Genomic DNA, 27,382 nt, shown 5'->3' with positions numbered 1-27,382 from the left:
CAGTAGTAATAGTTTATAAATATTAACATTCCCCTAGTAGCACACCTGGAGCGACCTTACAGGTGTTCAAAACTTACCATCCAGCTGTTAAAATCCAGAAGTTTTCACCAGTATAATATATGATAGTTCAATTATTATCTGGCTTATTACAGCATGGTCACTGTAGTGTCATTAAAAGTTTGTGGAATAAGAAATAAATTATAGTTTCTCTTGTCCATGTATGTATGTATGTATGAGGAGTGTGGCGCCGGCGCCAGCCTCTCGAGGGAAACTGAACTGATCTCTGACTCGGATTGATGGAATCTGGATTTCATACTATACATATGTATACATTTCAGAAGCTAGTGTATTTTCTTCGTTAATAGAATATTTATATTTATTTATTGTTGGAGACACTCAGTACGGAAGTAACTTCGTAATGTCGGAACGAAAAAATGACGGGGCAGAAATTTAGTTATATCTAAGGAATTTTTTGTGTTTCTTTAAAACAAACTTAGAGCGTTAACGCAACCTTGTTGAAAGTCACTTTAGAAGTTTCAGTTCAAATAACTTACGTATATATATATACACAAATATATAACCGTTATAATCGTCTCAAATTTTACTTAAAGAAGTTTATTTATATATTTATTTAACATGTATATCAGACGCGTGATGAAGCGTCATAATATAAGGAAGTACCCTGTCTTATCATTCAAAACACAGCAATGTTATGGTATCAAATGACCATGCATTACCTCACTTTCACTCCTCTTATACACAACGCCATAGAGCACTCGGTTTTTGTCTTAGAAATCGCTCCCTTACCTAGAAACCTAGGGGTTTATTACAGATACAAGTGAAATTGTTACTTTGCTGTATAGCTTGTATATTATGGTTTATAATTTAAATGCTTACAGCGTTCGATATTATATTTTTAATACATGTAATTTGTTATTTTGCCTGTGGGTTGTTTTATTTGTTATATAGAGCTATATTACGAAATATATTATATTTGTTATTTGGTCTAAAAGAAAAGCTATGTTTTTATATATATAATATATATTCTAGAACACATAAAAGTGGTTTTAATAGATCTTAGAGAAAAGATATATTTTTTTATGCCACTAACAGTATAGACGAATAAAAGTGCACCTGTCTGAATGAATATAAGAGTGTTAAATAATTTTATATCTCTGTACGTCACGTGGGGTTGATGTTTAAGACTCGTCAATGATGGAGAGCATCCTGAGAACACTATTATTAGGAGAAAGTTTAGTGGGAGTCGTGGGAAGAATAAAACCTGTTCCATTATTAAATTTAACACGTGTGTATGATCGCGTTAGAGCGAATTTTTTACGCTTTCATGTATTTTTCATTAGTTTTCTTTGTGTACCTAAAACTCATGCGTTGCGCCATAGTTTGTGTTATTTTGATAACAATATAAGATAAAAACGTTAAATCATTACTAAAGATTGATGTAAATAGGACATTCCAATGGTAATGGAATTCCAATTCCATGGAATGGTGTCCAATAAAACTATGCTTTTGTAATTTACGTGTCCAAATAAATTGATCTATCTACATTACATGACATCGTATTATTTAACTATACCGAGCAGGTGGAACTAATACACAACACTATTATATTTCAGTAAATTGATTTTTTTTATTATAAGAAATATTCTATGTGATGTGATGTTTGCGGTTGAGGTCTTCATATAGTACGTTTGTTACATGTCTGTCTGCGTTCATCAATACCCTGACCTTACACACCTGATGAATTGAAACTAACTTTTAAGTATCCGAGTTGAGTATTACTAAAATAATAATTTCGACACTTAACTTTGTTTAAATGTGGTGAAGTATGTAAAAAGTTAAGTCCTTCTATTAATTAAGATAATATAATAAAGTTATGGTCAATTAAAAGAAGATCGTGTTTTATAACTGTTATTTATGTTACTTAAAATAAGACTCGCTTGATGTCCGTCCAATGTAAGTATTGTTAAGGAAATTTTTTTCTCACGAATTTATCGCGTCACAATATTTTCAGGACCCGTCATTGTGTAAAACTAAAAGAAACCGAGATTAATTAAGGCAAAAATATGTACGTAACAAAGCGACAGAACAACAGAGATCCGCATTTGTATATAGAGTGCATATGCAAATGTTTTTTAATACCAAAAAGGAGAATCTAGTTCAAGACCTACGTCAAAACCTACCGCATGCTACAGCAAAGCTATGTACGTTTAAATAGTTAATAGTCTTACATTCCTTTATAATTACATATTATAGTATTAGCATCGCTTAGAAAAATTAGAAACGGGAAACGCGTAGTGTGTAGTGCGACGAAAAACTTGTGGTAATCATTGTGATGAAAGACGTGGCACGTTTACGTTCATAGAGGATGTAGTATTGAATAACTATGGATTTTACGAGGGTATTTTAATGGGAAACTTCGTGTACGTTTGTGTGTCGACTGTTTACAATCTATCTAAACGATTAAGAGATTAACTTTTGTTATATAAAAGACTTGAAGCTAGACAGGTAGATGAACTTAAATATAGTTTTAATGTGATAAAATCATTAAATGTAAAACGTGAGGGTAGACACTATTTAAAACTAGTCAAATTTATATTGATAAAGAATTGCAAAAGAGAAGAAATAATAAGTGAAAATTGGATAAACAAAGCTATCTTACAACGGGAGCTGATATCGTGACATGTTACAGGATTATCTATATCAATGTAACAAACAGTATTACTATAGAGATGCGGGCGTAATTAAATGTATTAAGGATCAATACGAATTAACGAGATACGATGCTTAAACACACGGACGGACAAATGTATTACATATTAATTGACAATATGGAGCGGTTCGTGAGGAACAGGAAGGTGATATAAGGATGAGATTTGATCGCAATGTGGGAAGAGCTGTTAGAGGAAGAGGTGAATAACTGGTGTCAAAGCATTAAAGTGCAATAAAATAGATTTTTTTTTATTTTTTTAACTTTCCCTATATACTGTGTAGAAAAATATATAAATATTAATATAAATATTAATAAAAACAGGATTGCATTTGTGTTTGATATTTTGGCTATGATATTTATATGAAATTAATTTAATTATTTTCTTAATATTATTAATGTCGTGGTGGTGTAGGGGTAAAAGGACGGCCACTCGCTCATGAGGGCGCGAGTTCGAAACCTGGCAAGTACCAATGTGATTTTTTCAGATTTATATGTACTTACTTTCTAAGAGTATTTAGAGAACAATGATAGTTGGTGAATGAAAACGTAGTGAGGAAACCTGGTCTTTTAATTTCAAATTATAAGTTTGAAATCGCCAATCCGCCTTGTCCGAGCGTGGTGATTAATGCTCTATATGAGAAGAGTCCTTGCTCAGCGGTGGGCTACGATAGGCTGGTGATGATGATTATCAATGGTCTCTTGACAAAGTTCGCAAACATTTATGTTTCACATCGAATACAAATTTTTGTATTAACTATTTAGTTATAAGTGTTATTTAATAACATTTTAAAGCTGTAATTTATTTGAGATGACATCTGTTTGATGCTCATTAGTTTCTAAACCAATGTTTTGATCACGAAGCGCTATCGGACGTTTAAAGGAATTAAATTTATATCTTTTATGATGTATTTGGAAGTTGTCTCAATATTTGAATAGTGTGGAGGTAGGTCAATGTTATCACCAGTAAAGAAATTGGGTACTATAACACCATGGGCGGGCAACAAGATATTTTATAGACAATATTTTTCGCATTATACTACGCGTAATCCCAAAAATATTAATTTTATTTAAATTAATACTCGCGAATGTCTTAGAGATCAAAGACATCGAGTTTCCTTGTTTCGTCTATTTATTATACTTATATAGGAATTATTAAATATTGGTACACATTCCTTAATACATTCCCATATAATACGTGTTCGTACCAGCCGCGTGCCGTTTTTTATTGCTTGCCTCGTGCCAGTGAACCTATGACCTTTTCAATGTAACTCTTCCGGTCAGCTGGCCGAATTAGCGTGTCGTAATAAGCAATATCTCGTACATTAATTACATGGTGACATAACAGAACATTCAAATATTACGCTATTGTCAATTACGTTTTAAATAATAAATAAATATACATATGTATATGTATATATATATATATATATATATATATATATATATATTGTTTTAATCAATTAACACACATATACTAATGTCTGTAAGATCACAACGTAACATAGAAATTATATAGTAAATGCAATATGCAGTAAACGCGGCTGTAAATGCTCGCGGCTTGTAAAAAAAATAAGTATTTGTCGCAATAAAACGAAACGCACATTTGTAAAACAGATGTGTGCGGACCTATGTGTATGTGTGTCTGTGCTCGTAAAATACATGACGGTCGAAGAAAATCGATTATAAATGAAATTTATGTATGTAATTGAAGAGACTATATATATATACATATATATATATAGAGAGAGAGAAATAATAATATTAGCTCTATTCAGGATGTTAATGTTCATATCATTTTATGTTATATGAATTATTTAAAGAGGACTTCAATTAAATATATATGAACTGTAATTTAACTGCTGTTAACTATATATGTATAAATGGACTGTTTCCTGTTCTCTTCATAGTTTAAGGATAGCTTTACCGTTTTATTTATCTTTATAATTATTTGTTTGTAATACTTTACGTCTCTTTCATTGAGAAAATATTAAATTTAAAAGAACAAAAAAAATATATAAGAATTATAGGTACGCGCTGCCTTTTTTATATTTCTATGGGGTGTAATATTTTAATAACGTTTCAAATGTTAAAATAAAAAAATACAGCTATTATTTTTTTCGATAACGATGAGATTATATAAAAGTCAGTTAGAATATAAATATAGAAGTCTTAATAAAATAACATGTTTTAATTTGAGAACAATCGAGAACATAATATAAAAACTTATATATTAAGTGCTCATTGTAATGAATATTAAAACAGCCGTAATGATTAAAATCACTTAACATATACACATAATTTGTAATAAACTTAAAGATATGTTAAGCGAACTTAATATTTTTCCACGCCTGCTACTGTACTACATAAAATACTATGGCATTACGTCACTCCGTATTCTATCGGAAAGATAAAAGCCTTTTCGTCAGCATGACGTAATTCCGATTCCGTCAAATGTTTGCCATAATTTTGATTTATATGTTTTCGGTTCAGACTTCTGTGTTGAAGTATGTTTAATGTTACTTCTGTGTATATATTTATAGTGATATTGGTTTCAAATAATATAAAAATTACTTATAAAGTAAATGATTTTATGTAAACTATATACGTGGAGTGAGAACGTATTGTTTGTGTATATATTGTTTGTTTTGTTTAGTGGTTAACCCTAACTAACCCTTAGTTATCAAAAATAGCGTTTGTAAGCTGCTATAATGCTATTGTCAGAAAAAAAATCTATTATATATATTGTTAAGTGAAGGAACTCTCCACCTCTAGACCGACATACAAAAGTTTTATTTCAATCTAAATATCGGTTTAGAAATATTATTTTTATCATTTATGTAAATACCTCTAACATAGTTTTTTGTTTCACAGGTAGCACAACAGATCTAACTCCCACCCTGATTGGTATTTATGACTCTCTCCTGGAACCTACTAAGAGTCTCCGTCCCGGGACAACTTGCCCGGAAACAGCTAAAGATGCACGAAACGACCCACCACTCCGAGACGACATTATGACAGAGAAAAAAGACAAAATGATGGTAGCTAGCCCACAGAAAGATCCATCCAAAATAGCTGGCAGTGTTAAACTGCCGATAGCGACGGTTAACAAAAGTTCCCTCTACACATTACGAACTAATAGTAATGGAGCTGATATCAAGGTTGACAGAAACGATGACAAAGATACACACACACTCAAAGAAACCAAACATGAGACATCAATACTCTCCCCGAATGTCAAACGTATGATCTCCAGCGCCTCAGAGACATCCACGCTCAAGTTCCAAAAGAAAACCATCTCAGTGGGGAGATCATCCACAAGGCGATGTAACATACCGCTAGTAGGCGCCACGTCCAAAATATCCCAGTCTGGTGTTGATATATTACCGTCAATGGAAATATATGAACAGCCAATCGGTCTGAAACCAGTCCATCACGAGTCACCGGCGAAGACGATACAAATAAAGCCCGAATTTAAGATCGATGAAGAACAAACGACTTACGACGTCCCAACCAACAATAGACCCGCCATCTATGACGTGCCGAACCCAAAGACGGCCTTCGAATCGTTATCACTGCCTTACATCGACCAATCAATAGAGCTCTCAATATCCTCGAACGATAGAGAATTCGACACAAAACTATCATCGACGGATAACTCTCCCTTGAAACCTGAGCCGAAATCCTCGACTCCGGAACTTTCACCAGCGAAAATACCGAAAACTTTAAGCGGCACCAACAGTTTACATAGAAAAGATTTCGTACCAAAAACCAGTTCACCGAAGCTAATGAAGAGCGGATATCCTGAGACGATAGTATCTACTGGCAATCTTAAACTGATCCAAGAGAAGGATTCCGTCAGATTAAATCCTCCGATAGAAGTTACGAGGCCGTTATCGATGAGTTCAATAGCGTCTTCGAGTTCCACCTCCAGCAGCGGCGTCCAAAACAAAGGCGGTGTAAATTCAGCGTATCTGGCGTCCATAGAGAGTCTCGACGACCACAGCGATGCTGACACATCGAGGAATGGAAGCGGCAACTTCATGAACAACGCCGGCGTCCTAAAAAACGGTGCCTCAGAAGAAACCCGCACGGAACTGCCCAGTAAGTAGACGACACTGTTTTTTACGTATTCCACAGAAATACTACGTGATATTTAGTACAGCAGACATCTGAATGGAGATGGAATTACGATGAATTGTGTTTAAGTACTAGTCTGTAGAAAAAATAAAGTCGCTCTTTTCTGGAAGAACACGCGAAATACAAAAATATGTGACTTAAAAAAAATTCTTAAAACCTATTTTTTATTGACATGATAATTATATTTGATTGGACCAAACTTAAATATAAAATATTCGTATTGTTACTGGAAAGATATAAAGTTATTTTGGTATAATTTTTTTAATTATTTACGTTTATCTTAGGGCAGAATGCGTTCGAGGAAATGTCGGGTATGTCACAACTAGAACGAGTCTGTGCCGAGATTGTCATGACTGAGAATGTTTACGTCGAAGATCTGAGGCAGGTCGTTGAGGTAAGATAAAGATAATGATTATAAGATAAAAAAGATAAGTTATAATTTATATACAATTTGTAATAATATCTGCATGCCGTCCTTCCGAACATAAATTCCTATCTATAATTGCTTAACTAAATATATGACTGCGATTTTTTGGAGCCAATGACTTATAAAAAAATCTATTCCATACTAATTGAATGTCTCATTTCTGTTGAATATTTTTTTCCTTTTTCTTTTGATACTTTTGATATAAAAATAAAATACTATTAATATTCGTGATTGACGATCTTGAAGATTGTATTTTATGTTTGTTTGTCCCAATATATCCTAAACTATCAGATAAAACGCTACTTTAATATCGCTCACCTTAAAATTTTACTAAGTAAAAATTTACTTCATAAAATAGGTGATCAAATAATCGCAGTATTAGTTCGTTTTAATCATTAAAATATTTATATAAGTTTCTTGAATATGGGTTCAGTCGCGAACGATTTGCGATTGAATTAGAGCGGGGACGAAATATCAAAGCTGTTTCAAAGCAAACTGACAGTTTAAACGTAAGATCTTTGAGTAATTCGTTGACGATGAAAGACAAACTCTGCTTCATTAAGAATTGGATTCAGTCTAGTGTGTTACACTCGGATATTGTGAAATACTGCGTTAGAACAAACGTGGCCCTTAATAGAGTAGACTTATTGGAAAATTTTGACTCGATTTTTTTTAGATTGTAGAATAATAATTATTATTTATAATACTATGGTTTTGTTCCCAAAATGTTCAATATTTTGTTAATGTCAACTATATTAAATACTAAAGTCCTATTAATTCTTCTAATCGATTATTTCAAGTTCAATAGTATAATGGAAATGTCATTGTTTACTATTCAGTGACAACACACACATTGAGGAATGTTCACGGATTGATGTTTGGGTGTGTGTGTGTGTGAGTCATGGTGGTGTGTGTAATGTTTATTTTATATAATTTAATACATCTCTAGCACATTATATATAAAACATCTTTGTCCACTTCATATACATAATGTACTTTGACTGTCTGAACATCCTCATTCCGCACTCGGAATACTCTTGAAAATAAATCCAGTGTTAAATTCACATATTAGCTCGATTGAACATTAAAATGTATGTGTTTTAAATTCTGTTATATTGCCTATATATGACTTTTATACTCTTAAATTACGGTAAGTATTTTCACATTATCAAAACGATAATTATTACAACCGAAGCTAGATTAAATTGTCCTATATATATATATATATATATATATATATATATATATTTATTTATTTGTTTCTGGTCAAAACCTGGTTTCAGACTTGTTTATTTATATTAAAATGTTTCCTAATAGTTCGTAGTATAAAAAATAGATCCAAAACCTTAGAAAAAAAAATAGCGACTACCTTTCGTTTTTGATTCATTTCTGTCACTTGTTCATGCAGACAGCATCACTTTCACGTCTCACAGAGTAAACGTGTTTACAGTAATATCATATAAAAATATTTTATTTTATATTGATAGGAACAATTGAAATTATTTCTGAATTCCATCGACATTGAGAAAAAACTCATCCTTAGTTTGACTTTATGTCTGTGATATAAAGGAACAATATCATGTGGATTTGATTGGATTTATCAAAGCAATCAGTTCGTGATCTTCAACCGCGGAACCCTAAATCGATTTTGATGATATTCGTTTTGGACGTAGATAAAATATGGGCTTAAGCTCGGTAACATTGTTAAATTAAAGATATAATTCATGTAGGTACATGCATAACCTAGTTTCAGATAAGTAGGTTAAAAACAGGTTTCTCAGCAACGGATCGAACAACAAAATTACGTAAACTAATTTTGTAATAAAATCTTTTTGAATCGTTATTTACGTGTTTTTTTTTAATTTACGTAATATCAATCTTTAATAATTATTACTAAAGATATATTAATTTATCATTAAATCGGAAATAAATAATATCAAAGTAATAAGTATATTCAGACGTAATTTTTTTTTCTAATACACACACTCCCACATACACACACACACACACACTCACACACTCATATATATATATATATATATATAAGACGCACACACACATATATTTTAGTAAACTTACATTATTATAGAAATTAGACATTACTTGGTTATTTTTTTAATATTATAAATATTATTGTGAAAATAGAGATAATATAATGAGGTATTCTCCTTCAACCTTGATTTCTGTGTATCGGTATGCTTATGACGAGTTTTGCGTAGTTTAACTTTGTACGCAACGTTTTCGGTTTTTATATTAGTAAACATAAGTTTATACTGTCATGTGCTTGTGATGTGATATTCGAGAGATAGACGATATACAAAACTTATGTACTTTTATTGTAGAGTGTGAAGAAGTGAATAATTTTGCGTATTATTTCAAGCGTATATACATATATATATATATTGAAAATAATTTAAACTCATACATTTAATTTTTTTATATACACATTACCGTTTTAATGTATATATATATATGATACAGGCGATGTTGTCTGTGCATAGATTATTTCGGTTCATCAATAATGTTGAGACTGCAAAAAAAAAAACTTCCTAGCGATATTATAGAGAGCTTCATTAATCACCATGGAAAACAACTATAAACTGACCCGTCTCCACGTTGTCCTCACAAGTTATTGGAGCTCTGTATACATTGGACGTTTCTAATAAGCATAAATGTTGTTGAACGAAAAACGACTCTAAGGCAAAGAAAATACGATCGTTTTATTTTTTGTGTACACTAACGGGATAACCACAGCCTAAAAAGGTTAGATGTTCGCTGTGTTAGCAAGTTTTTACAATGTATGTATTAGGTGTAGACTGTGCCATGTAGGGTGGAGGGGCTAGTGTTTCATTATCCCGGATTTCAATATAAGGAATACAACGGGATTTGATTTGATAAGAAAATAACTATCGATATCTGTACCAAATTATCGTATATACAGAAAAACACATAGTAAGGACATCGTGCTACTAACTTTATAATTAATCTTCGAGCGTGTTTGAGATATTTGATTTTTATATATTCATTACTTTAGGTGTGTACGATCACAATCACAGACTTGTATGCTTAGTACTAGTTTCTAGCGCCACACTACATACTACGCGTTTTGAGTTTCTCATTCAACAACCTACATTGATACTATTGTAATAAAAAATATAAACAAAAAAAAATATATCAACGCTCCGTATGTGATATTAAAATAACATAAGATTAAACTCTTCATTTGGAAAAACAGAATATTGAATTACCTACAGTTTTGAAATAAATTAAAATTGTTATAAGTTTATGCTTTTAAGTTAATTAAAATAAGACATTTTATTAAATATTTAAAATAACTATATATATATGTGTGTGTGTGTGTGTGTGTGTGTGTGTGTGAGTGTATACATATGTATGTATGTATATATATATAACTCTTAAGTGTAAACTTACAAATATTATTATTAAGCTACTTCCTTAGCTTTTATAAAACTCAGCGTGGGTTAATCGTCTGTATTCCCGAAATAAAGACTGAGACAAAAATAATTTTCAAAGAATTCATGTGTTGATGGCTCTTACATTTCTTTTGCAAGTTTATCATTTAAGATAACTATAAGGAACATTTTTTCAATACAATAGATTTCTTTTATCATTATCTTTAGAATTAAAGATAATGTAGTAACATAAATGTTATCCTACAAATAAAAAGTACGTATCTGTAAAATGTCACCTGTCGTATAACTTCGTCTCGTTAAAATAGCTTGATATTAAATTTAACCCACGCGATCATTGTGCGTGTGGTTGGTGGGCGGCGTACTGCTGTCGAAGTTACCACTGTTTGTACCTCACACTATTTACCGATACTATATATTGATGGTGTCCTTTTTACATTTTATGTATCGGAAGTTGTCTCTGAGAGTATGCGACCCTTATCCTACTCACATGTATATATATTGAGTTATTAGGACTTTTAAACTAATTCAGTATAAAGACCACTGAGAGCAAATATCTGTTATGATAATATCACAAAAGCTTGAGTATCTATAAAATTGTTTGTAAAGAAGTAATCGTTCTTATTATCATATGATAATAAGAACGATTACTATAATATATATATATATATATATATTTAACGAACACTCTTATTGAAAAAAAAAACCTAGAAATTTTTCTCGTTATTCTAGACAAGTGTAACTATGGAAGTAATTTAAACTTATTACAATCTTATTGTTGCAGTATCTTTAAATTGTTTATATGTATATCAACAGATATATAAATATAGAGACATAGGTTTTTGAACTTTAAAATATTCTATACCATGGAAATAAAACATCCCAATGATTAATAATAATGAATTATAACACACTAAATTATTTGTTTGTTTGTACGCGTAGTAACATTAGGACGAAAACTATGGAATTCATTTCATGACACACTATAATGCATATAAGAATATCGTATAGATTAATTAAATCCGTAGACGGGGTCGCGTGTATAAGTTAGCGAGTTGTGACATGATATGAGTTATTCATAACGTAGACAAACATACAAACAATAGATTTAACATACATTAAACTCACTCGGTATTCCTTGATAGTTACTATCTCAAACATTAAATCTGCATGAACTGCGAGTCATATGTGGTAGTAGTTTACGAAGAAATAAACTAATTAAATATTTTTCTTGTAAAAAATTTTGGATATCGACCTTCGATTTCGATTGAATTCCTACTGAGATTTTATCTTAATCTATCGATATATGTACCTTATCGATAATCTTAGTGCAGTCGACCCCCGATAATCCGACAAACAATTTGTAGGGCGGTGTCGGACTAACGAATTTGTCGGATTGTACGGTACCGCGTAAACCTCTTATAGTGCGGATTTCTTTACAAAACATTTCCTTGTGATCCGATAAACTACGTATATATTGTTAAGGACTTATCACATTTAGTCAAAATCAAATCACACAATCCAGTCGTTTCGGTCACTTTGCATCAACGTAATCACGAGCGGACGAGATGAAAGTCTTGGATCTCAAACTAGGTATTGGGATTCAAGACAATACTTTAGGCTTGGAGTGTCGCGATCCGTACAATATGTAACTCTTATTGGACTATTAGCGAAGATGACAAAAAATATTCAATAATATTTAATGGACTATATCAGATTACACGGAGTCCACTGTATAAATGGCATTTTTGTATTATTTTAATTATAATTAAATTAAGGTAACTTTAAAGTAAACGTGACACATGTATTTCTTTTTAAAACAGTGATTGATTGTTGAAATTGCTAAAAACTAATTTGTATACTCAAATCATTGCGATGATTAGGACTTATCCGGCAAGGAAATCATTTATTTGAAATTTACTGACTCACTTAACATACAAACATACAACAACTAAAAACGAAACTTAAGTGTATTTAAAAGTTTTATTTGTTTACAGTCCGAATGTTAGTACAAAACAATATTATGTAGTGGTCATTGTAAACTAATGCCACAATGTCCATTATTGCCATATGGACACAATGGCCACTCCGGTCGGACCGGTTCTGTCACTGTCACTGCCGCCTGTCCTTCATTAAAGTACACCAGGCCGCGCCACTTGATATTTTTCAATTGTTCATTCAAATATTATTAAACATGACCACTCTTGTCAGATACGGTGTCGGTTAAAATTTATACTTTATTTATATAGGTTCGTTCGCGATAAATTTAATAAAATACGATTCAGACGTGAACATGTCATCAGTACAAGAGACATATACGTATATTAATTTGCTTAATTGATTGGTAAATGCTCTGTACATACGTGTAGTAATGTAATTCTATCTAGTTTCGTAAATAGTAGGTACATTTTAGTGTTAATTTTTATTACGTATCTTTGTAATACATAGGAAATTTCTTTTTATAATCCAAAATTACAATGCGAAAGTTACAACCCGAGCTTCGAAATAGAAATAGTCCAGTTGCTTCGTACCAATCAGCTGATTGATCCTTAGCACGCCTGAAGCATAAAAAAATTTAATTACCATCGAAACATTTTAGCATATTATGGAAAATAGATTTTCTTAAATATATAGAAAATTGTTATTATATTTGTTGTGAAATAAAAGTGCAGTTTTCAAAAATACATAAACTAACTACATGGGCATTTTAACTGTCAAGCATTTAATAGGAAAGTTATAACCTTAAAAACAATGATATATATATATATATATATATATATATATATATATATATATATATAATAATATAATTATTTCTATAACAATATTTTTATTGAAATTATGTAAAAAAAAAATAACAAATTAATAATTTCTTTACACATAACATATATGTATATATTAATTTATAATATAAAAGTGAGTTGTGTGTTTTATATGTTTATTATGTATATAATATTATTATTCCGGTTCCAGGGTTACCTCCACGTCTGGCGACGCGAGTCCACCTTCTCGGACGAGGAACTCTCCGAGCTATTTAACAACATCGAAGATATATACGCGTTTAACAAGTGAGTTACAGTTCGTATTAAATTAAATTTATTTAACATTTGTTTATATACTAAATAAATAAAAATAATAAGTGTATGTACGTGATAAGTTAACTATTTCAGAATATTAATTCAAAAAGAAAATGTTTTAAAAAGGAATGAAAGATAGTTTTGATAAAAATGTATATATATATATATATAGTTATTAAACTAATGCATTACCTATATTATAGTAGATAATGAGATAAAAGTATTCTGCTATGTTGAGGATATATTCTTTTATTTTTACTTCGGGGCTTATTGTTGTTTATGTTGAGAACAGGGCCGGACTTACAGTCAATTATAAAAATATTATATTATTATTATTTTGTTAAATTAATATCAATATGTATATATATAATACTAAGATATCTGCAGTTTCCCAATATCGTTTGTACATGAATAAAATAAATTAATATAAAAAAAATAATCGTTAAATCGAATACATCCCTCGACTGTGAGGGTGTACACGTTAAGGGAGGGTTGTACGACAAAACTACCCCTCGGTAACGTTTATTAAAGAAATTTGCTTGCGACGTACGTCCCTACATTTTGGGGTTTTACACTCATAAGGATAGCTCGGAATAAAGAGAATAATAAATATATAAATTTATATTAAAATCAAAGCTTTAATATGGTCTCGTAATTGTTTGATAATATTATATTTTATAACTACATCAGAATCCATTGATTTTTCTATTAACTTGGTATAACGAGATCGTTCCATATAAAAGAAATGCCTAAGCGTCAAGTCTTTATGACTTTCAACCTGGGGCTGGATTGAAGGCTATAGAAAATACGCCGAGAGTCACGTTCAGTCGTAAAACGTAACAATAGGATATTGCAGTTGAATGTTAACGTAAAAATACAAGCGGTCATTATTTGAAGTCTATTAAATAAGGAACCGAATTTATATATACATATATATATATAAATTAAATAATACATAATTTATTTCAGATCGTTATGTAGCGAGTTAAATTCCTGTAAATTGGACGCTACGTGTATAGCCCGGTGTTTCGTTAACAATACGAGCGGTTTCTCCGTCTATACGTCATACTGTACCGGATATCCTGTTACAATGGAGCGTCTCGCTGAGCTGGCGAGGACAGACAGCGCCAGGGAGTTCAGGGAGCGGCAGATTGTACTGCAACATCCGCTACCCCTCGCGTCGTACTTACTGAAACCCGTCCAGAGGATATTGAAGTATCATTTGTTGTTACAGGTAATATATACAAACATATATATATATATATGTGTATGCAGGAAGTTCCTTATGTTTTTCTCGGTTAGTTTTCATTGTACAAGTCGAGATAATGATAGATTTACACTCTCTATAAAAATTTCATAAATATCATACAGACGCGTTTTTAAATTAGAAGCAACGTGTTGAAGTTTTGAGATTATTTATTATCATATAATGATAAAAAATTTTGTAGAATCAAATTTCAGTAAAAGTATAAATGCTATAGCAATTTTTTTTAAATACTAATATTTTTAATACGTGCCAATAAACTTGTGCGATTTGTATGAGCTTTGCTTCCGAAACTAAACTTTGTATCACATAATAAAAAAAAAAGAACAAGCAAAATACATACATTTATCATCTTAATGTAACTATTTAAACGCCATCGTAAAATCTAACCAACGAAAATCAAGTTAAGTTTAACTATAATGATTTTCGCGTTTACTCGTTTTAACGAAATTATATTTTCGGATACTAAGCGTTTAATTTCATAATATAACTGTCGTATATCCGACCGATGGTGTCTAATGAGCTGACAAAGTAACCGTTTGCTTGGCTGCCGCTATGTGATAAATTTTGTAGGCTTTGTTTCGACACATCCCTTCTCATCTTGAATAAATACAAGGATGGTGACAGTTTAGACGCGTTTCATCCGAAATATTTAGTTTTATTTAAGTTTCTAAATAAACTTACTACATCCGTTTCCGCACTATATCCGAATGTTCAACCAGAACGTGGTGAAGCAATGTTCATCCCAAGAGACGGAGTACGCTCTGTTGAAGATGACCGGCATCGCGCAACATATAGACGACATGAAGAGGCGACACGAACACGCGGTGCGAGTACAGGTGAGGGTCAGGATAAGATGGTCACAAGCATATGCAGACCCATAGGATACGAGCATTTCATAAGGTCTCGGAGATTTTTTTCGGGCAATTCATAAATACATGGAGACCCATAATATATTATATAGAACTTACGGTTCCTTGGAAGCCAACCAAATCCCCAAAGATCATACCATCAAGGTCAACAAATTTTACGAGCTCACCAACGAACTCACTAAGGATAGGTTCATTTAAAATATGTGCGCGGTAGAAGTGCAAGCGAGAGGTATAACAGCCACATCTCTCTACAACCTACTGAAAGACTCGAGCCTGTACAGAACTGACATCAGTTAATTATTAGAACGTACATGGAATGATGAGAGGTTTCCTCTTTTTTGGACAATTTTGTTGGACTGATACTTTTCAATATAAAGAATTTATTTTTACCTGACGCTTTCCTGTTATGATCATAGTTACATTTGTGGTGGGTAGTCCTTAAATTGTTGAACAACTTAAGTTTTTTGCTTGTACCAACTAAGGCAGGCGCAGGTAATAATTGAGTTAAATTGTTGACCTGGAATAATATACTGGGACATATTTTTTTGGGGAACCAAAATCTTTATATAATCCATTGACCTAAAAAGTTATTTCCTAGAATTAAGTATACACTGATAACTTCCATGTTATAATGGATCTTTACTTTAAACTATATTTATTATAACTGAGCTCATTTATCTTTTCTGATGTGATCTTTTATCTTTATCTTTAAAGGAAATACAGTCGTTACTGTACGGTTGGAACGGACCCGATCTAACCACATACGGAGAGTTGTGCGCTGAAGGGACTTTTAGGTATAAAACATTCACAATATTAATAAGAAAGAAAAAGAATGACTCGTACATATGTATCACACTATCCATAATCACTAAACTGATTTTAGTGTAACTTTACAATAATATAGGCTATAGTAGATTAAATATGCCTATAGAATTCAAATATTAACTTGTGATATAAAAATTCACAAAGAAAATTCTTTACATGACTCGTACAAGAAACAAATTACTACTATCCATTTGTGTGATATTATATGGACATTTTAATTATAAATCCTGAATGTATAACAAGATAATAAGAAAAAACTGTCATACTTTTATTTTTATGTACAATTGATTGTTATTTGTTTGAATATACAGAGTGTTCGGCGCGAAGGCAATGAGACACGCCTTCCTCTTCGACAAGATGCTGCTGGTGACGAAGAACAGGGAAGATGGCATACTGGCCTACAAGTCACATATTATGGTGAGAAACGCACACACGCACACACACACGAAAACGCAAACGCTCACACGTTTAAATATGACGTGTATGTATCTGAGGGTAGACAAATAATATTACATCTATAATACAGTACTCTTGTTATCCTCAGTTGTAAATATATTTGAATTTTGCATATAAATGTAATATTTTTTTTTTATATATAAGCAACATACTCATATTTTATTTATATTCACATACTGATCACTCACATATATAACAGACGAGTTGAGGAGTGAGTAGGCTAGCCTAGGAATATCTTTTTCTTGGTATGCGATACTATTTTTATAGTGGGATTTGTCTTTGACAAAGAAGGCTTCAATTTCATAGTCAGAGTAAAATTTCTATCCATTGAGCATCTTCTTCAGATCTGAGGACAGAAAATAAGTAACAGAGGCCTGATCTTTAGGGCAGGCTCGATAAGAAATGCATATTTTACAATTCATGTACTTTTGATATATTTTTCAATTATTTAAATGCAGTCATTCTCCAAACAAATCCTTTTTTTATGTGATCTCTTTCAAATGCTTCAATAACACTTCGTAATAATGCGATGTTTATGGTTTTTCACTTTTTATTATAGTCAATGCATATTGTACCTTAATACCCAAAATATAGATGCTATAATATCGCTGGTAGACTTTAGTGTTCTTTAGTAAATAACGAACCCGTCCGTCCCGACGGCTCATCGAGAATGACCAATTCTTTTGTCTCGGCGTCTTATATACCCTCACAAACGTCACATCACCGATGACGTCACATAAGCCACGCCCCTAAATTAAACTGTTTTGAGCTCCTCTTTTAATGCTATATATTTGTCGTTAGTGTAACAACATGATGTTAGTGGAGTCTATAGCGGGTGCTCCACTGTCGTTTCACGTAATACCGTGGGACGCGCCGCGGTCTCAGCTTACTTTACAGGCACGATCAGCTAGACACAAACGAGAATGGACCTTATTGTTGAAGCGGGTTGGTATATAATAGAATAACACATTCAAGTTTGACATATAGATTTTTCATTTTAAATCATAATAATTTATTATGATCAAAATTAGTCTCAAACAATAAAATAAATTTTCTTTGAGGTCTCGTTTTATTTGAAACTTATTCTTAGAATACTAAAAACAAATTTTATTATACAATAATATTATCAAATTATTTATCTATCATTCGTAATATAATATAATTTTCAGGTCATTTTGGAGAACTACAACGCCGTGATACCGTCACACGCGAGGCAGTTAGTGATGGAGCTGGGGCAGAACAAAACTGACGGTAGATACACATTTTTATACTGAAAAGTATTTAACTATCCGTTAATTATTAAAGTTAACATGTTAGTTAGTTACGTTAACTGTGATATATAAAGTAATATAAATCCTTTGTTAACAGACGACATACTCGCTGAGAAATCCCACAATCTCATCACCCAAGCCTCTATGAGGAAACAGTTGTCCGCACCGGAATATCTAGAGAAACGAAAAATTGAAAGAGAGAGAAGGAAATCCTTTGAGAACGGAGTCAGAGGGAGATTTAAGAAGGCAAATAGGAAATATAACACAGCGAGGGAAACGAGAGACTGCGATTGTGTTCAATATTCCGTTGAGAAAGGAATTGATTACACCTGTGACAACTGCTATATAGATCTCTGTTCGGATTGTGAGGCGGACCTGAACAAGTGCAGCGGAAAAGATGAAACACGAGACAAATGCAACGAATGCGAGACAATCGCTAATGCTATGGACGGAGGCAGCGCTGACAGGATTGAGAGAAAGGTATGCAAGTGCTTGGATTTCAAATCGTCACAGGAGAGCATCACCAAAGAGTTCGGTGGATCCTTGAATAAAACGAGAGGTTATCACTCCTCTGATAACATTATCAGTTACACTGATAATAACAGCAAGGAAGACGTGACCGAGGCTAATAGTACGTTAACCGCTAAACCTATAACGAGAACATGCTTGAAATGCTCCAAGATCAAAGAAAATATACCAGTGACGGATACATTCGCGTTGAACAGGCGGAAGTCGAGATGCAATGAAATCGACAAGTATAGAACGGACACGCTGAGATCCAAGTCAAAGGACGATCCACAGAGATCGAAATTATCGAAAATTGGCACCTGGAGGCGGAAATCGGAGCCAGGGCTGCAGAATACCATCATCATAACGAAGAAAACACAAGACAGTGACACCGAGAGGACTGATGGTAAGGGAGGAGAGAAGATTGAATTCGAATGCAGGAACTGTGGATCCAATAAGATCTCAAGAAAGGTTCGCAATGAAGGCATCATATCAGATCCAGAAGTCGATAACAGAAAGCGACCTCCGAATACACTCAAACAGAACATAGAAATAAAAATGTACAACACGAAACACATACCCAAGAAGATCTCCAAGATAAAGAAGAACAGGGCGAAAGGGCTGCGGCTCGGCTCCGACACTACCACACGGTTCTATACAGACTTCTCGACGGATGTGTCCACAGAAAATATATTACATATCACGGAGTCGAACGAGAGTCTACACGTAGAGAAACCTATCAACGCTGTGCCGGCCACTATCAGCAAGGACGAAGATATTGATGAAGAGACGTACAAGAAACTTATAGAAAAGACCGATTCGTTCAAAAAGAACGAACTAGAAAAGGTTAAGTATTTAAATAAACAGAAGGTCATCAATGAAGCGGTCGAAACGGAGGACAGACCTGGCGAAACCCATGAACAAGTCCAAGAAAGTTGCGAAGACACGGAACAACCTCTGGAACAGATTATATCACAACTACTGATGCAGAATCGAGAGTTCCAGAAGCTACTAAAGAAACAACAACTAAGGAACACAGCTCAAAGAAGACACCAGCGACTGCTGAAATCACATTCCAATCCCGACACGGTGATAACAAAGAACGAACTGTCGAAACTGAAACCGAAATATATAAGGCAGATGTCCGATAACATAGAACTCAATATAGAAGAAAAGGATGACGTCTCAAACAATCAGAGCGAAGCCGAGGATCTGTCTGACGGAGATCACATATACGAGACATTGAGAGTGGATAACATGCACGACGACCTGCACGGTCTCAGTGACAAGAGCAAAGTTAGTCAACACACACATACGAGAACCAAACGTCTGTTACCCGCCGCTACAAACGCAGTAGGCGGACCTGAACCAGATTATATATATCTGTCCTTCGATGAAGTCAAAAACGAGAGCTCCGCTGACGGCATATACGACGTGCCAGCTAAAACACCGGAGAAAGTTACTAATGTGACAACAAATGATTACTATGTTAGTATGGAGAAAAAAGGCCCGGCTACGAACGACGACAATATATATGACAATCTGATAGACGTGCGACGGAGGAAGAAAGACGTACAGAATACATCACAGAGCGATTATCTGCCGATGAGTCCTGAACAGCAGAGTCCGAACACCCCAGAAGTATGGTTGAGTCGACAAAAGGAACATTTCAATGTATCCAGAGATCGTAAATCCGGGTCCTTACCGCGGAGCTTCCAAGTGGTCACCCCTGGACAGGAAGACCCCAATCTGAGCACGTTCAAATGTAAACCTAACAGCAACAGCAAAACGTATTTAAACAGGGACGGCAAAGTCATGAGCGTCGATAGACCGTTCACTATCGCGTCCGATCAGAGCGAAATCAGTTACGACGACGTCGAGGCTTACATGAGCGAAGGAGACATCTTGAAGTTCAACAACAAACAGAAAACCAAAGAGGACGACTACACCCAGGACATCAGCAGATCAACGCTGGAGCTAGAAGAGGAAATTGATAGATGCTATAAGAACAATTTCGAGAAAGTCGACTTAGACGCCAACAAATGTGAAAACCGATTGAATTCATCGCAACCTAATTTGAACGTGTCGATGACGTCATCGTGCGAGGCTCTGACCATAGAGCAGAACGATGACAAAAACAAACATAACGTAGTACATCCAGAACATAAGATATACAAACCCACTACGAACGTTCTGTCCCTTAAAAATGTCCTGAGTCGTTTCAAAACCCGGACTCCTCCTAAAAGTGTTGACGACTGCGAAGTCAATACAAACGACTGTGAAAAGACTGAACTTAAAAGTCCGACCAGTGAGAAACGATCAGCTCTGAATCCCAGGAGTTATTCCAAAAATTTACTCCAAAGATTCAGGAGCATCATCAGCGACGAACATCCTGAAGAGACTCAGAACAGAACGGAACAAAACAGAAACAAGAACGATGATACAACGAAGAGTGAAATCAAAGTCATTATAACTTCAACAGACAACAGTCCGACCGCGTCTAGCATTGTTTACACACTGAACAGTGACGCGCTCAGTAAAAGTGTGTGCGATCACACTACTATGAGCGAAAGTCAAAAAGAGATAAACAAATTGGAGATAATGTCCCAAAGCTGCGAAGACATACAGAAACAGGCGTTCAGGCCGACTTATGAAAAGAGTATGAGCTTGGTCACCAATATGACCAGCTCTGTAAGCAGTACGCCCTCACCGTCAAAGTCAAACAATAGCTCCTACCAAAGTTTAAACAAATTACCCGTTTATATGCAAGGCAGCAAACACTTGGGCGCGAGGATAGCGCAATCCGATTACGTGGATCCGACGACATTGATCAACGAGAAGAACAGTTTGAATAAAGTCAATGTCCTCATCAACAAGAACGCTCTGAGACCGGACAGTTTATTCTCAAATTCGTCCTTCGTAACGTCATCCAGTGAAAGTACATATCAAGAGAGTCACACTAAGGTCACGAGCCAAATAAGCGATAAGTCGTTGACCTCAAAAGTAAATTCAGATGAAAGTTTCTATGAGAAATCCTTCGAGAAAATTGAAAATATCACTGATGAAGACATGTTCAGAGATTCGGCTGTTTATTCTGATCAAGAGGAAATAGAGGATCACGTTGAAACGAAAAAAACAGTTGCTAACAAACATACAGCGAGACGCGATACATGCGACGCCCAGCGGGTTACAGTCACTACTGGCAATACAGAGAAATGTAACGTGCAGGCGAAAATTATTAATAAGATCGAAACACAGAAGAATATACATCACAGAATAGAAAAATCTGGAAGCAGAGAGAAGATCAATAAACCGAAACTAGCTCCGCCGGTGCCGGCTAAACCAAAAATTACAAGCGCCCAAACTGTAACAACAACCCAAGTTAACAATAACAGCAAAAACATAGTTAAATACAAAGAAGTATCGTCGTCGTCCGAGTCAATAAATAACCGCACCCTCAAAAGAAATACCAGCTATAGGACGTCGAATGCCAAATCCGAATTCATGAACCCGACAAAGGAGAAAACAAAAGTCGACTCAGTGAACGTTAAAAACGAAGAGACGAAAAATGCAAATAAAACACAAGAAACCATACAAATAAAAAGAATGAGCTTCGAAAGAGCCAGTCTGGATTCAGCGACAAGAAAACTGAGAGTTAACGAGAGGAGATCAGCAACAGAACAAACGACGTCGAAATCAGTTCTGGAGAGGAGATTGGAATTGGAGAAAATAACTAAAAGCCAGTCGCACGATAACCAACCGGTTAAACACCAAGCGAGCAGACCAGCCGTTAAACCTAAATCCATCACCTCAAAAGTCGCGTCCTTCGAGAGGAGTGTCAGCGAAAACGGCAGGGAAAGTAAAACTACCTCCAGGAACTTCACAAATAAAGTCGATAACGAAGAACAGGACCCCAAGGAGAGTTGGGTGAAACAAGTTGTCAATAAATTCCAATAGTCTGTCTCGTTTCTTTTCCTCCATTTTGTTTAATCCCAATTAATATAACGATATTATTTATCGTGTAAATAAAAGCCGCAAAACAATCCTTAGGCTTTTATGTCTTGTGCCATAGACAAGATTTATATATTTTTTTGCGCAGCACGAAACGTCGAACGCGTTATGTACATATATACATATATATGACTATGTTGTAATGCTTATTTTTTATATGTATTTTTCCCAAAGTGCCATTTCGAACATAAACGAACAATTATTCGTGCAATTTCAAATGATTTCAAAGTATTTATTATTTTAATTTTAAGTTACGTTGTAATTACTAACACCAAAAAATAGATCGTCCCCTAGGTTATTGTGTAAAAAATTTAAAACAATTTTAATTAATACATTCCGATACGGAATTTATTTTCTTTTATCCATTTCATATGTAATTTCTATTTAAACAATTTTCTAAAATAATTTTTCTTTTAATTTTCCCAAGATGTTTTGCAAATCGGACAAATAACTTTTTCAACAAATGATATTGGAGCGAAAATATATTTTTTTATAATCTGTGACAAAACTTAAATGTCAATTAAATCGCACAATTTTTTTTTTTTAATATGTATTAACTTCAAACACTTAATTAGCGAAGACTGTTAGTGTAAGAATAATAATCTCATTAAAACTAAATAATTCACTAACCAATACTACTTAATCTAAAACGAGAGTCGTTTACTCAAAAATGTATTCATTTTAATATAAAATTATGAATTTTATAATCCGTATATAACCAAAACGCTATTGACATGCTGAAAGCATCTACGAGATAGGTAACAGTACATTAATATACAGCCTTAAGTGCAAAATTATATTATGCGAATGAAATGAACCAAAATATTTTTATTATTAAAAAAAGGTTTTATTTCATTCGCAAAATATTTAAAAATGAATTTTTCGTACAATTACTGTTGTGACGCCGTTGTTTAGGGTACATATTGTTATGTGTTAAGTATTACTAATGCATATTGTTCATATCTAGGTAATATTTGATAATAAAACAGTTTTTTTACAATATCCTTGCGTATTCATTAACCTTGGTAAAATAGAAGTAGAAGTGGGAGCGAGAGGTATAACAGCTAAATCTCTCTACAACCACTTGCTAAAAGACTTAGGCCTGTCCAGAACTAACATTAGTTCATTCTTGGAACGTGCGTTGAAGGCAGCCCTAGCAGGTTCGTTTCATATTAGGTTAGGTAGGGAGAGGAGCTTGGACGGTGGAGGTGAGCGTTTAACGCGCGTTAAATAGGGGCCCCTTAAACCTACACCTGGGTCGCAAGTCCCAGCCACTGTTGAAGCTCCTCTCCCTACAACGCGATGGACCCGCACCCGCACGGTTGATCCATGGAATGCTGAGAGGTATCGTCTCTCTCTCTCTCTCTCTATAAGCATAAGAATAATTTTGGTTTATGTCACTTTGACAATTACCAAAATGACAGTGGCTATAGTTTCCTTATTCTAAATTTGCACACTCTAAACGGAGCGTTAGTAGTTTTTCCATTCATTTATCTTATCACATTAGAATATTAACGTAGATTATTGAATGAGAAACTGGAAACAGTTCGTATGTAGTGTTACGAAGCGAACATAGGATAAGCATAAAGGAGTTAAGTAAACATTTTCTTTTCATATTAACTGTCATGAATAACACTTGGATTTTGGGCAAAAGATCCGAATAAATTTTAAAAGTCGAACAAATTTTAAAATTGGAATATTTTTTTTATAACAAATAAATATTTTCAAAATATATTTAAATAATATTGAGAACACTTAAATTGTTATAATTACTATTGGACTATATATAATTACTATTCAAACCTGACATTTAAAGTTCTATATAAGAAAAAAAAATATATATTGTTTAAATAAACTAAAAAACATGCTTTTCTAATTAATCCAACTAAAAAGTAAAAAATAATCTTTAACATTAACAATAACAGTGGATGGAAAATATTAGTATTGTTATGAGAAAAGCATGGGGCGCTATTACTTTTTTCATACGATTAGTACAAAAAAAAATGAAAGATCTATATATATATATATATACATTCAAGAAGTTCGATTCCGGAACACATCTCCCTGGTTCAACCTGCCAGTAGTCATATTTGTGACACGGCTATATTTTTGTAATTATCGCGAATAAGTCGGCACATCTCAGTCACTTAGATATTAAATATAAATTTCTCCTTATCAAAAGTTTTTGACTTTTGTCTGTTTAAATGCGGCTATGTTGCTTACCAACAAATACAATATCGCTTGAGCGAGCATGTTCTATCTCTTTCACTCTCATGTAAATCATCTATGATATGATATGATGATCCCGGCAATCCTAATGGTGAAATTGATACAATTTCTATGAGGTAGTAATTTGCCACCGGTCCTTGCTAAGACTACAAAACTGAGCGAAATCGGTCCGTTTAAAATGGGTCAAAATCGAGTTGGAGGACGTCGGTTACAAACATACATACATACACGTGAAGATAAATAAAAGCGTGTAAAAATTACAACGTAAAGCAGTGACAATTTAACTCAGTAAGCTAAACAGCTGAATCTTTATATCCTGGATGACCGAGGTTATTATTTTTTTATCTTGTTTTGAATCTTATCTTATTATTATTGTCTTAAATCTTGTTTTGAATTTAAGGTAAAACTTCGGATTATAAACGAATTAACGAAATGTTTTATCGGGAACATTACTTGGAGCTCTCAATGGACTTAGATATCAAAGAGGAAAAATCTTTAAAATGTTTATATTAGAGGTCGAGTGAAATTTAGTAGACCAAAACTTTGTGAATCTTTGACAATAGGAGTCTAAAATGTACATACATTAATGCTTGGTATTAGTATGAAAAAATAAAAAAGAGAAATTGCAGAGCGTAAACTATTTAAACGAAGATAATTTATCGTATTGAAAACCCAAAAGCCTATATTTATCTTAATAGATCAAGATTCCAGTGCTGCCAGACTGTAAAAGTATTTTCTGACGGACAAAACATTTATAATAGGTAAGTATTAGTGTCTGCAGTAAACGTAACCGTATCTGCTAGCTCATACCGATGAAAATTCGCAGATACATATTCATATAAACGAGACGGGTCCATGGCTGTAACTGAAAATACAAAATCCAAAATATCATGATCATCATCATCAGCCTATCGAAGCCCACTGCTGAGCAAAGGCCTCTTCTCACATGGAGAAGATTAGAGCATTAATCACCACGCTTGCTCAAGACGGGTTGGCGATTTCAATCTTATAATTAGAAATTATTAGACCAGGTTGCCTCACGATGTTTTCCTTCATGGTCCCCGTCAGTGGTGTCTAAATAATCTTAGAAAGTACATATGATTCGCAAAAGATCACATTGGTACTTGCCAGGTTCCGAAACCGCGCCCTCACGTATGAAAAGCGGGCCTTTTAACCTCCAGGCCACCACGACTTAAAATCTTAATCCAAAATATAATATTTGGAAAATGCTCAAAGTTGCCTGTCTCATTCTACTGCTACATAGTTCTTAATTTTAAAACAATTTTATAAAAATAGTTCCAATTATCTTGATATAATTTGTATAACAGATAAAATACTCAAATATTGAAATAACGAACTAAGTTACAACATGTATGTGTGTCTATGTAATTGTGTAAATATATGTAGATAAGTAACCATGAATGTATAGTACAAAAAAAAATCTGTGCTTAAAAAAAGTTATGGGAAAAAAAATGAGGAAAACAGCTAAAGTAAAAGAATTAACATTAATTTATATATTAACAGCCTTCTTAAACCCATTGGGACAAACTACACATCGCTTATTTTATATTTACAAAACCGGTGCAGAAAGAATGTTTTGTCTTGCAAATTCTTCAAGTAGAGTTAAAAAAGTATGTTAATGTTAAAATATATATATGAAATTTAATTTAAAAAATCGCTTTGGTAGTAAAATAGCAACACTAAGTTTAAAAAAGATAAAAAAACAAAATCAACTTTAAATACAATTAACGATTGGAGGCGAATTACATGACGCGAGCTCGCAAAATATAATTCTTTGCATTTTTTATTAAAATACATCCAGTTTTATATAAATAAGCACAAGTTTTGGAATAAATAAGTTTTCTACAAATATACAATAAGTTAGAACGTTTAAGAAATCAACTACGATATGAGTTATAATATAAGTTATGCTCGCAATAAAAGGACACAGCACTTAGAATTTATTCAAAAACAGCAAACCTTTTCGTCAAATTTTCGTGGTTTTTCATGTAAATCGTATCTCCGTGCAAGACGGTACTTGGCACTCACTTCGCGTGATTCCTTTGCATCAAGCAGTTAATATTGGGATCTTTTTGCTTGTGAAATTTGACAGAGAAATGATTTAAAGCCATATAAATATATAG

The 27,382-nt window shown here is 33.3% G+C and overlaps 1 protein-coding gene across 2 annotated transcripts in view; it reads left to right on the top strand.

Annotated features, from left to right (window-relative positions):
- The window catches only part of LOC116775800 (uncharacterized), a 60,914-nt gene extending 37,954 nt beyond the window's left edge, over positions 1-22,960 (top strand). For both annotated transcript variants that reach the window (XM_061524969.1, XM_061524970.1), the window contains exons 2-11: positions 5,603-6,832; positions 7,153-7,262; positions 13,700-13,794; positions 14,773-15,037; positions 15,790-15,906; positions 16,654-16,733; positions 17,076-17,181; positions 18,022-18,165; positions 18,390-18,471; positions 18,589-22,960. In XM_061524969.1, coding sequence (XP_061380953.1) covers positions 5,603-6,832; positions 7,153-7,262; positions 13,700-13,794; positions 14,773-15,037; positions 15,790-15,906; positions 16,654-16,733; positions 17,076-17,181; positions 18,022-18,165; positions 18,390-18,471; positions 18,589-22,955 — 6,596 coding nt within the window. In that variant the 3' untranslated portion in view covers positions 22,956-22,960. The remainder of the gene's footprint in view (positions 1-5,602; positions 6,833-7,152; positions 7,263-13,699; positions 13,795-14,772; positions 15,038-15,789; positions 15,907-16,653; positions 16,734-17,075; positions 17,182-18,021; positions 18,166-18,389; positions 18,472-18,588) is intronic.
- Positions 22,961-27,382: the final 4,422 nt, after the last annotated feature.

Source organism: Danaus plexippus, chromosome 27 (assembly GCF_018135715.1).
Source record: "Danaus plexippus chromosome 27, MEX_DaPlex, whole genome shotgun sequence".
Classification (NCBI taxonomy): Eukaryota; Metazoa; Arthropoda; class Insecta; order Lepidoptera; family Nymphalidae; genus Danaus; species Danaus plexippus.
Note: the sequence above shows the minus strand (reverse complement) of the source record. Positions and strands in the feature narration are given on the sequence as shown.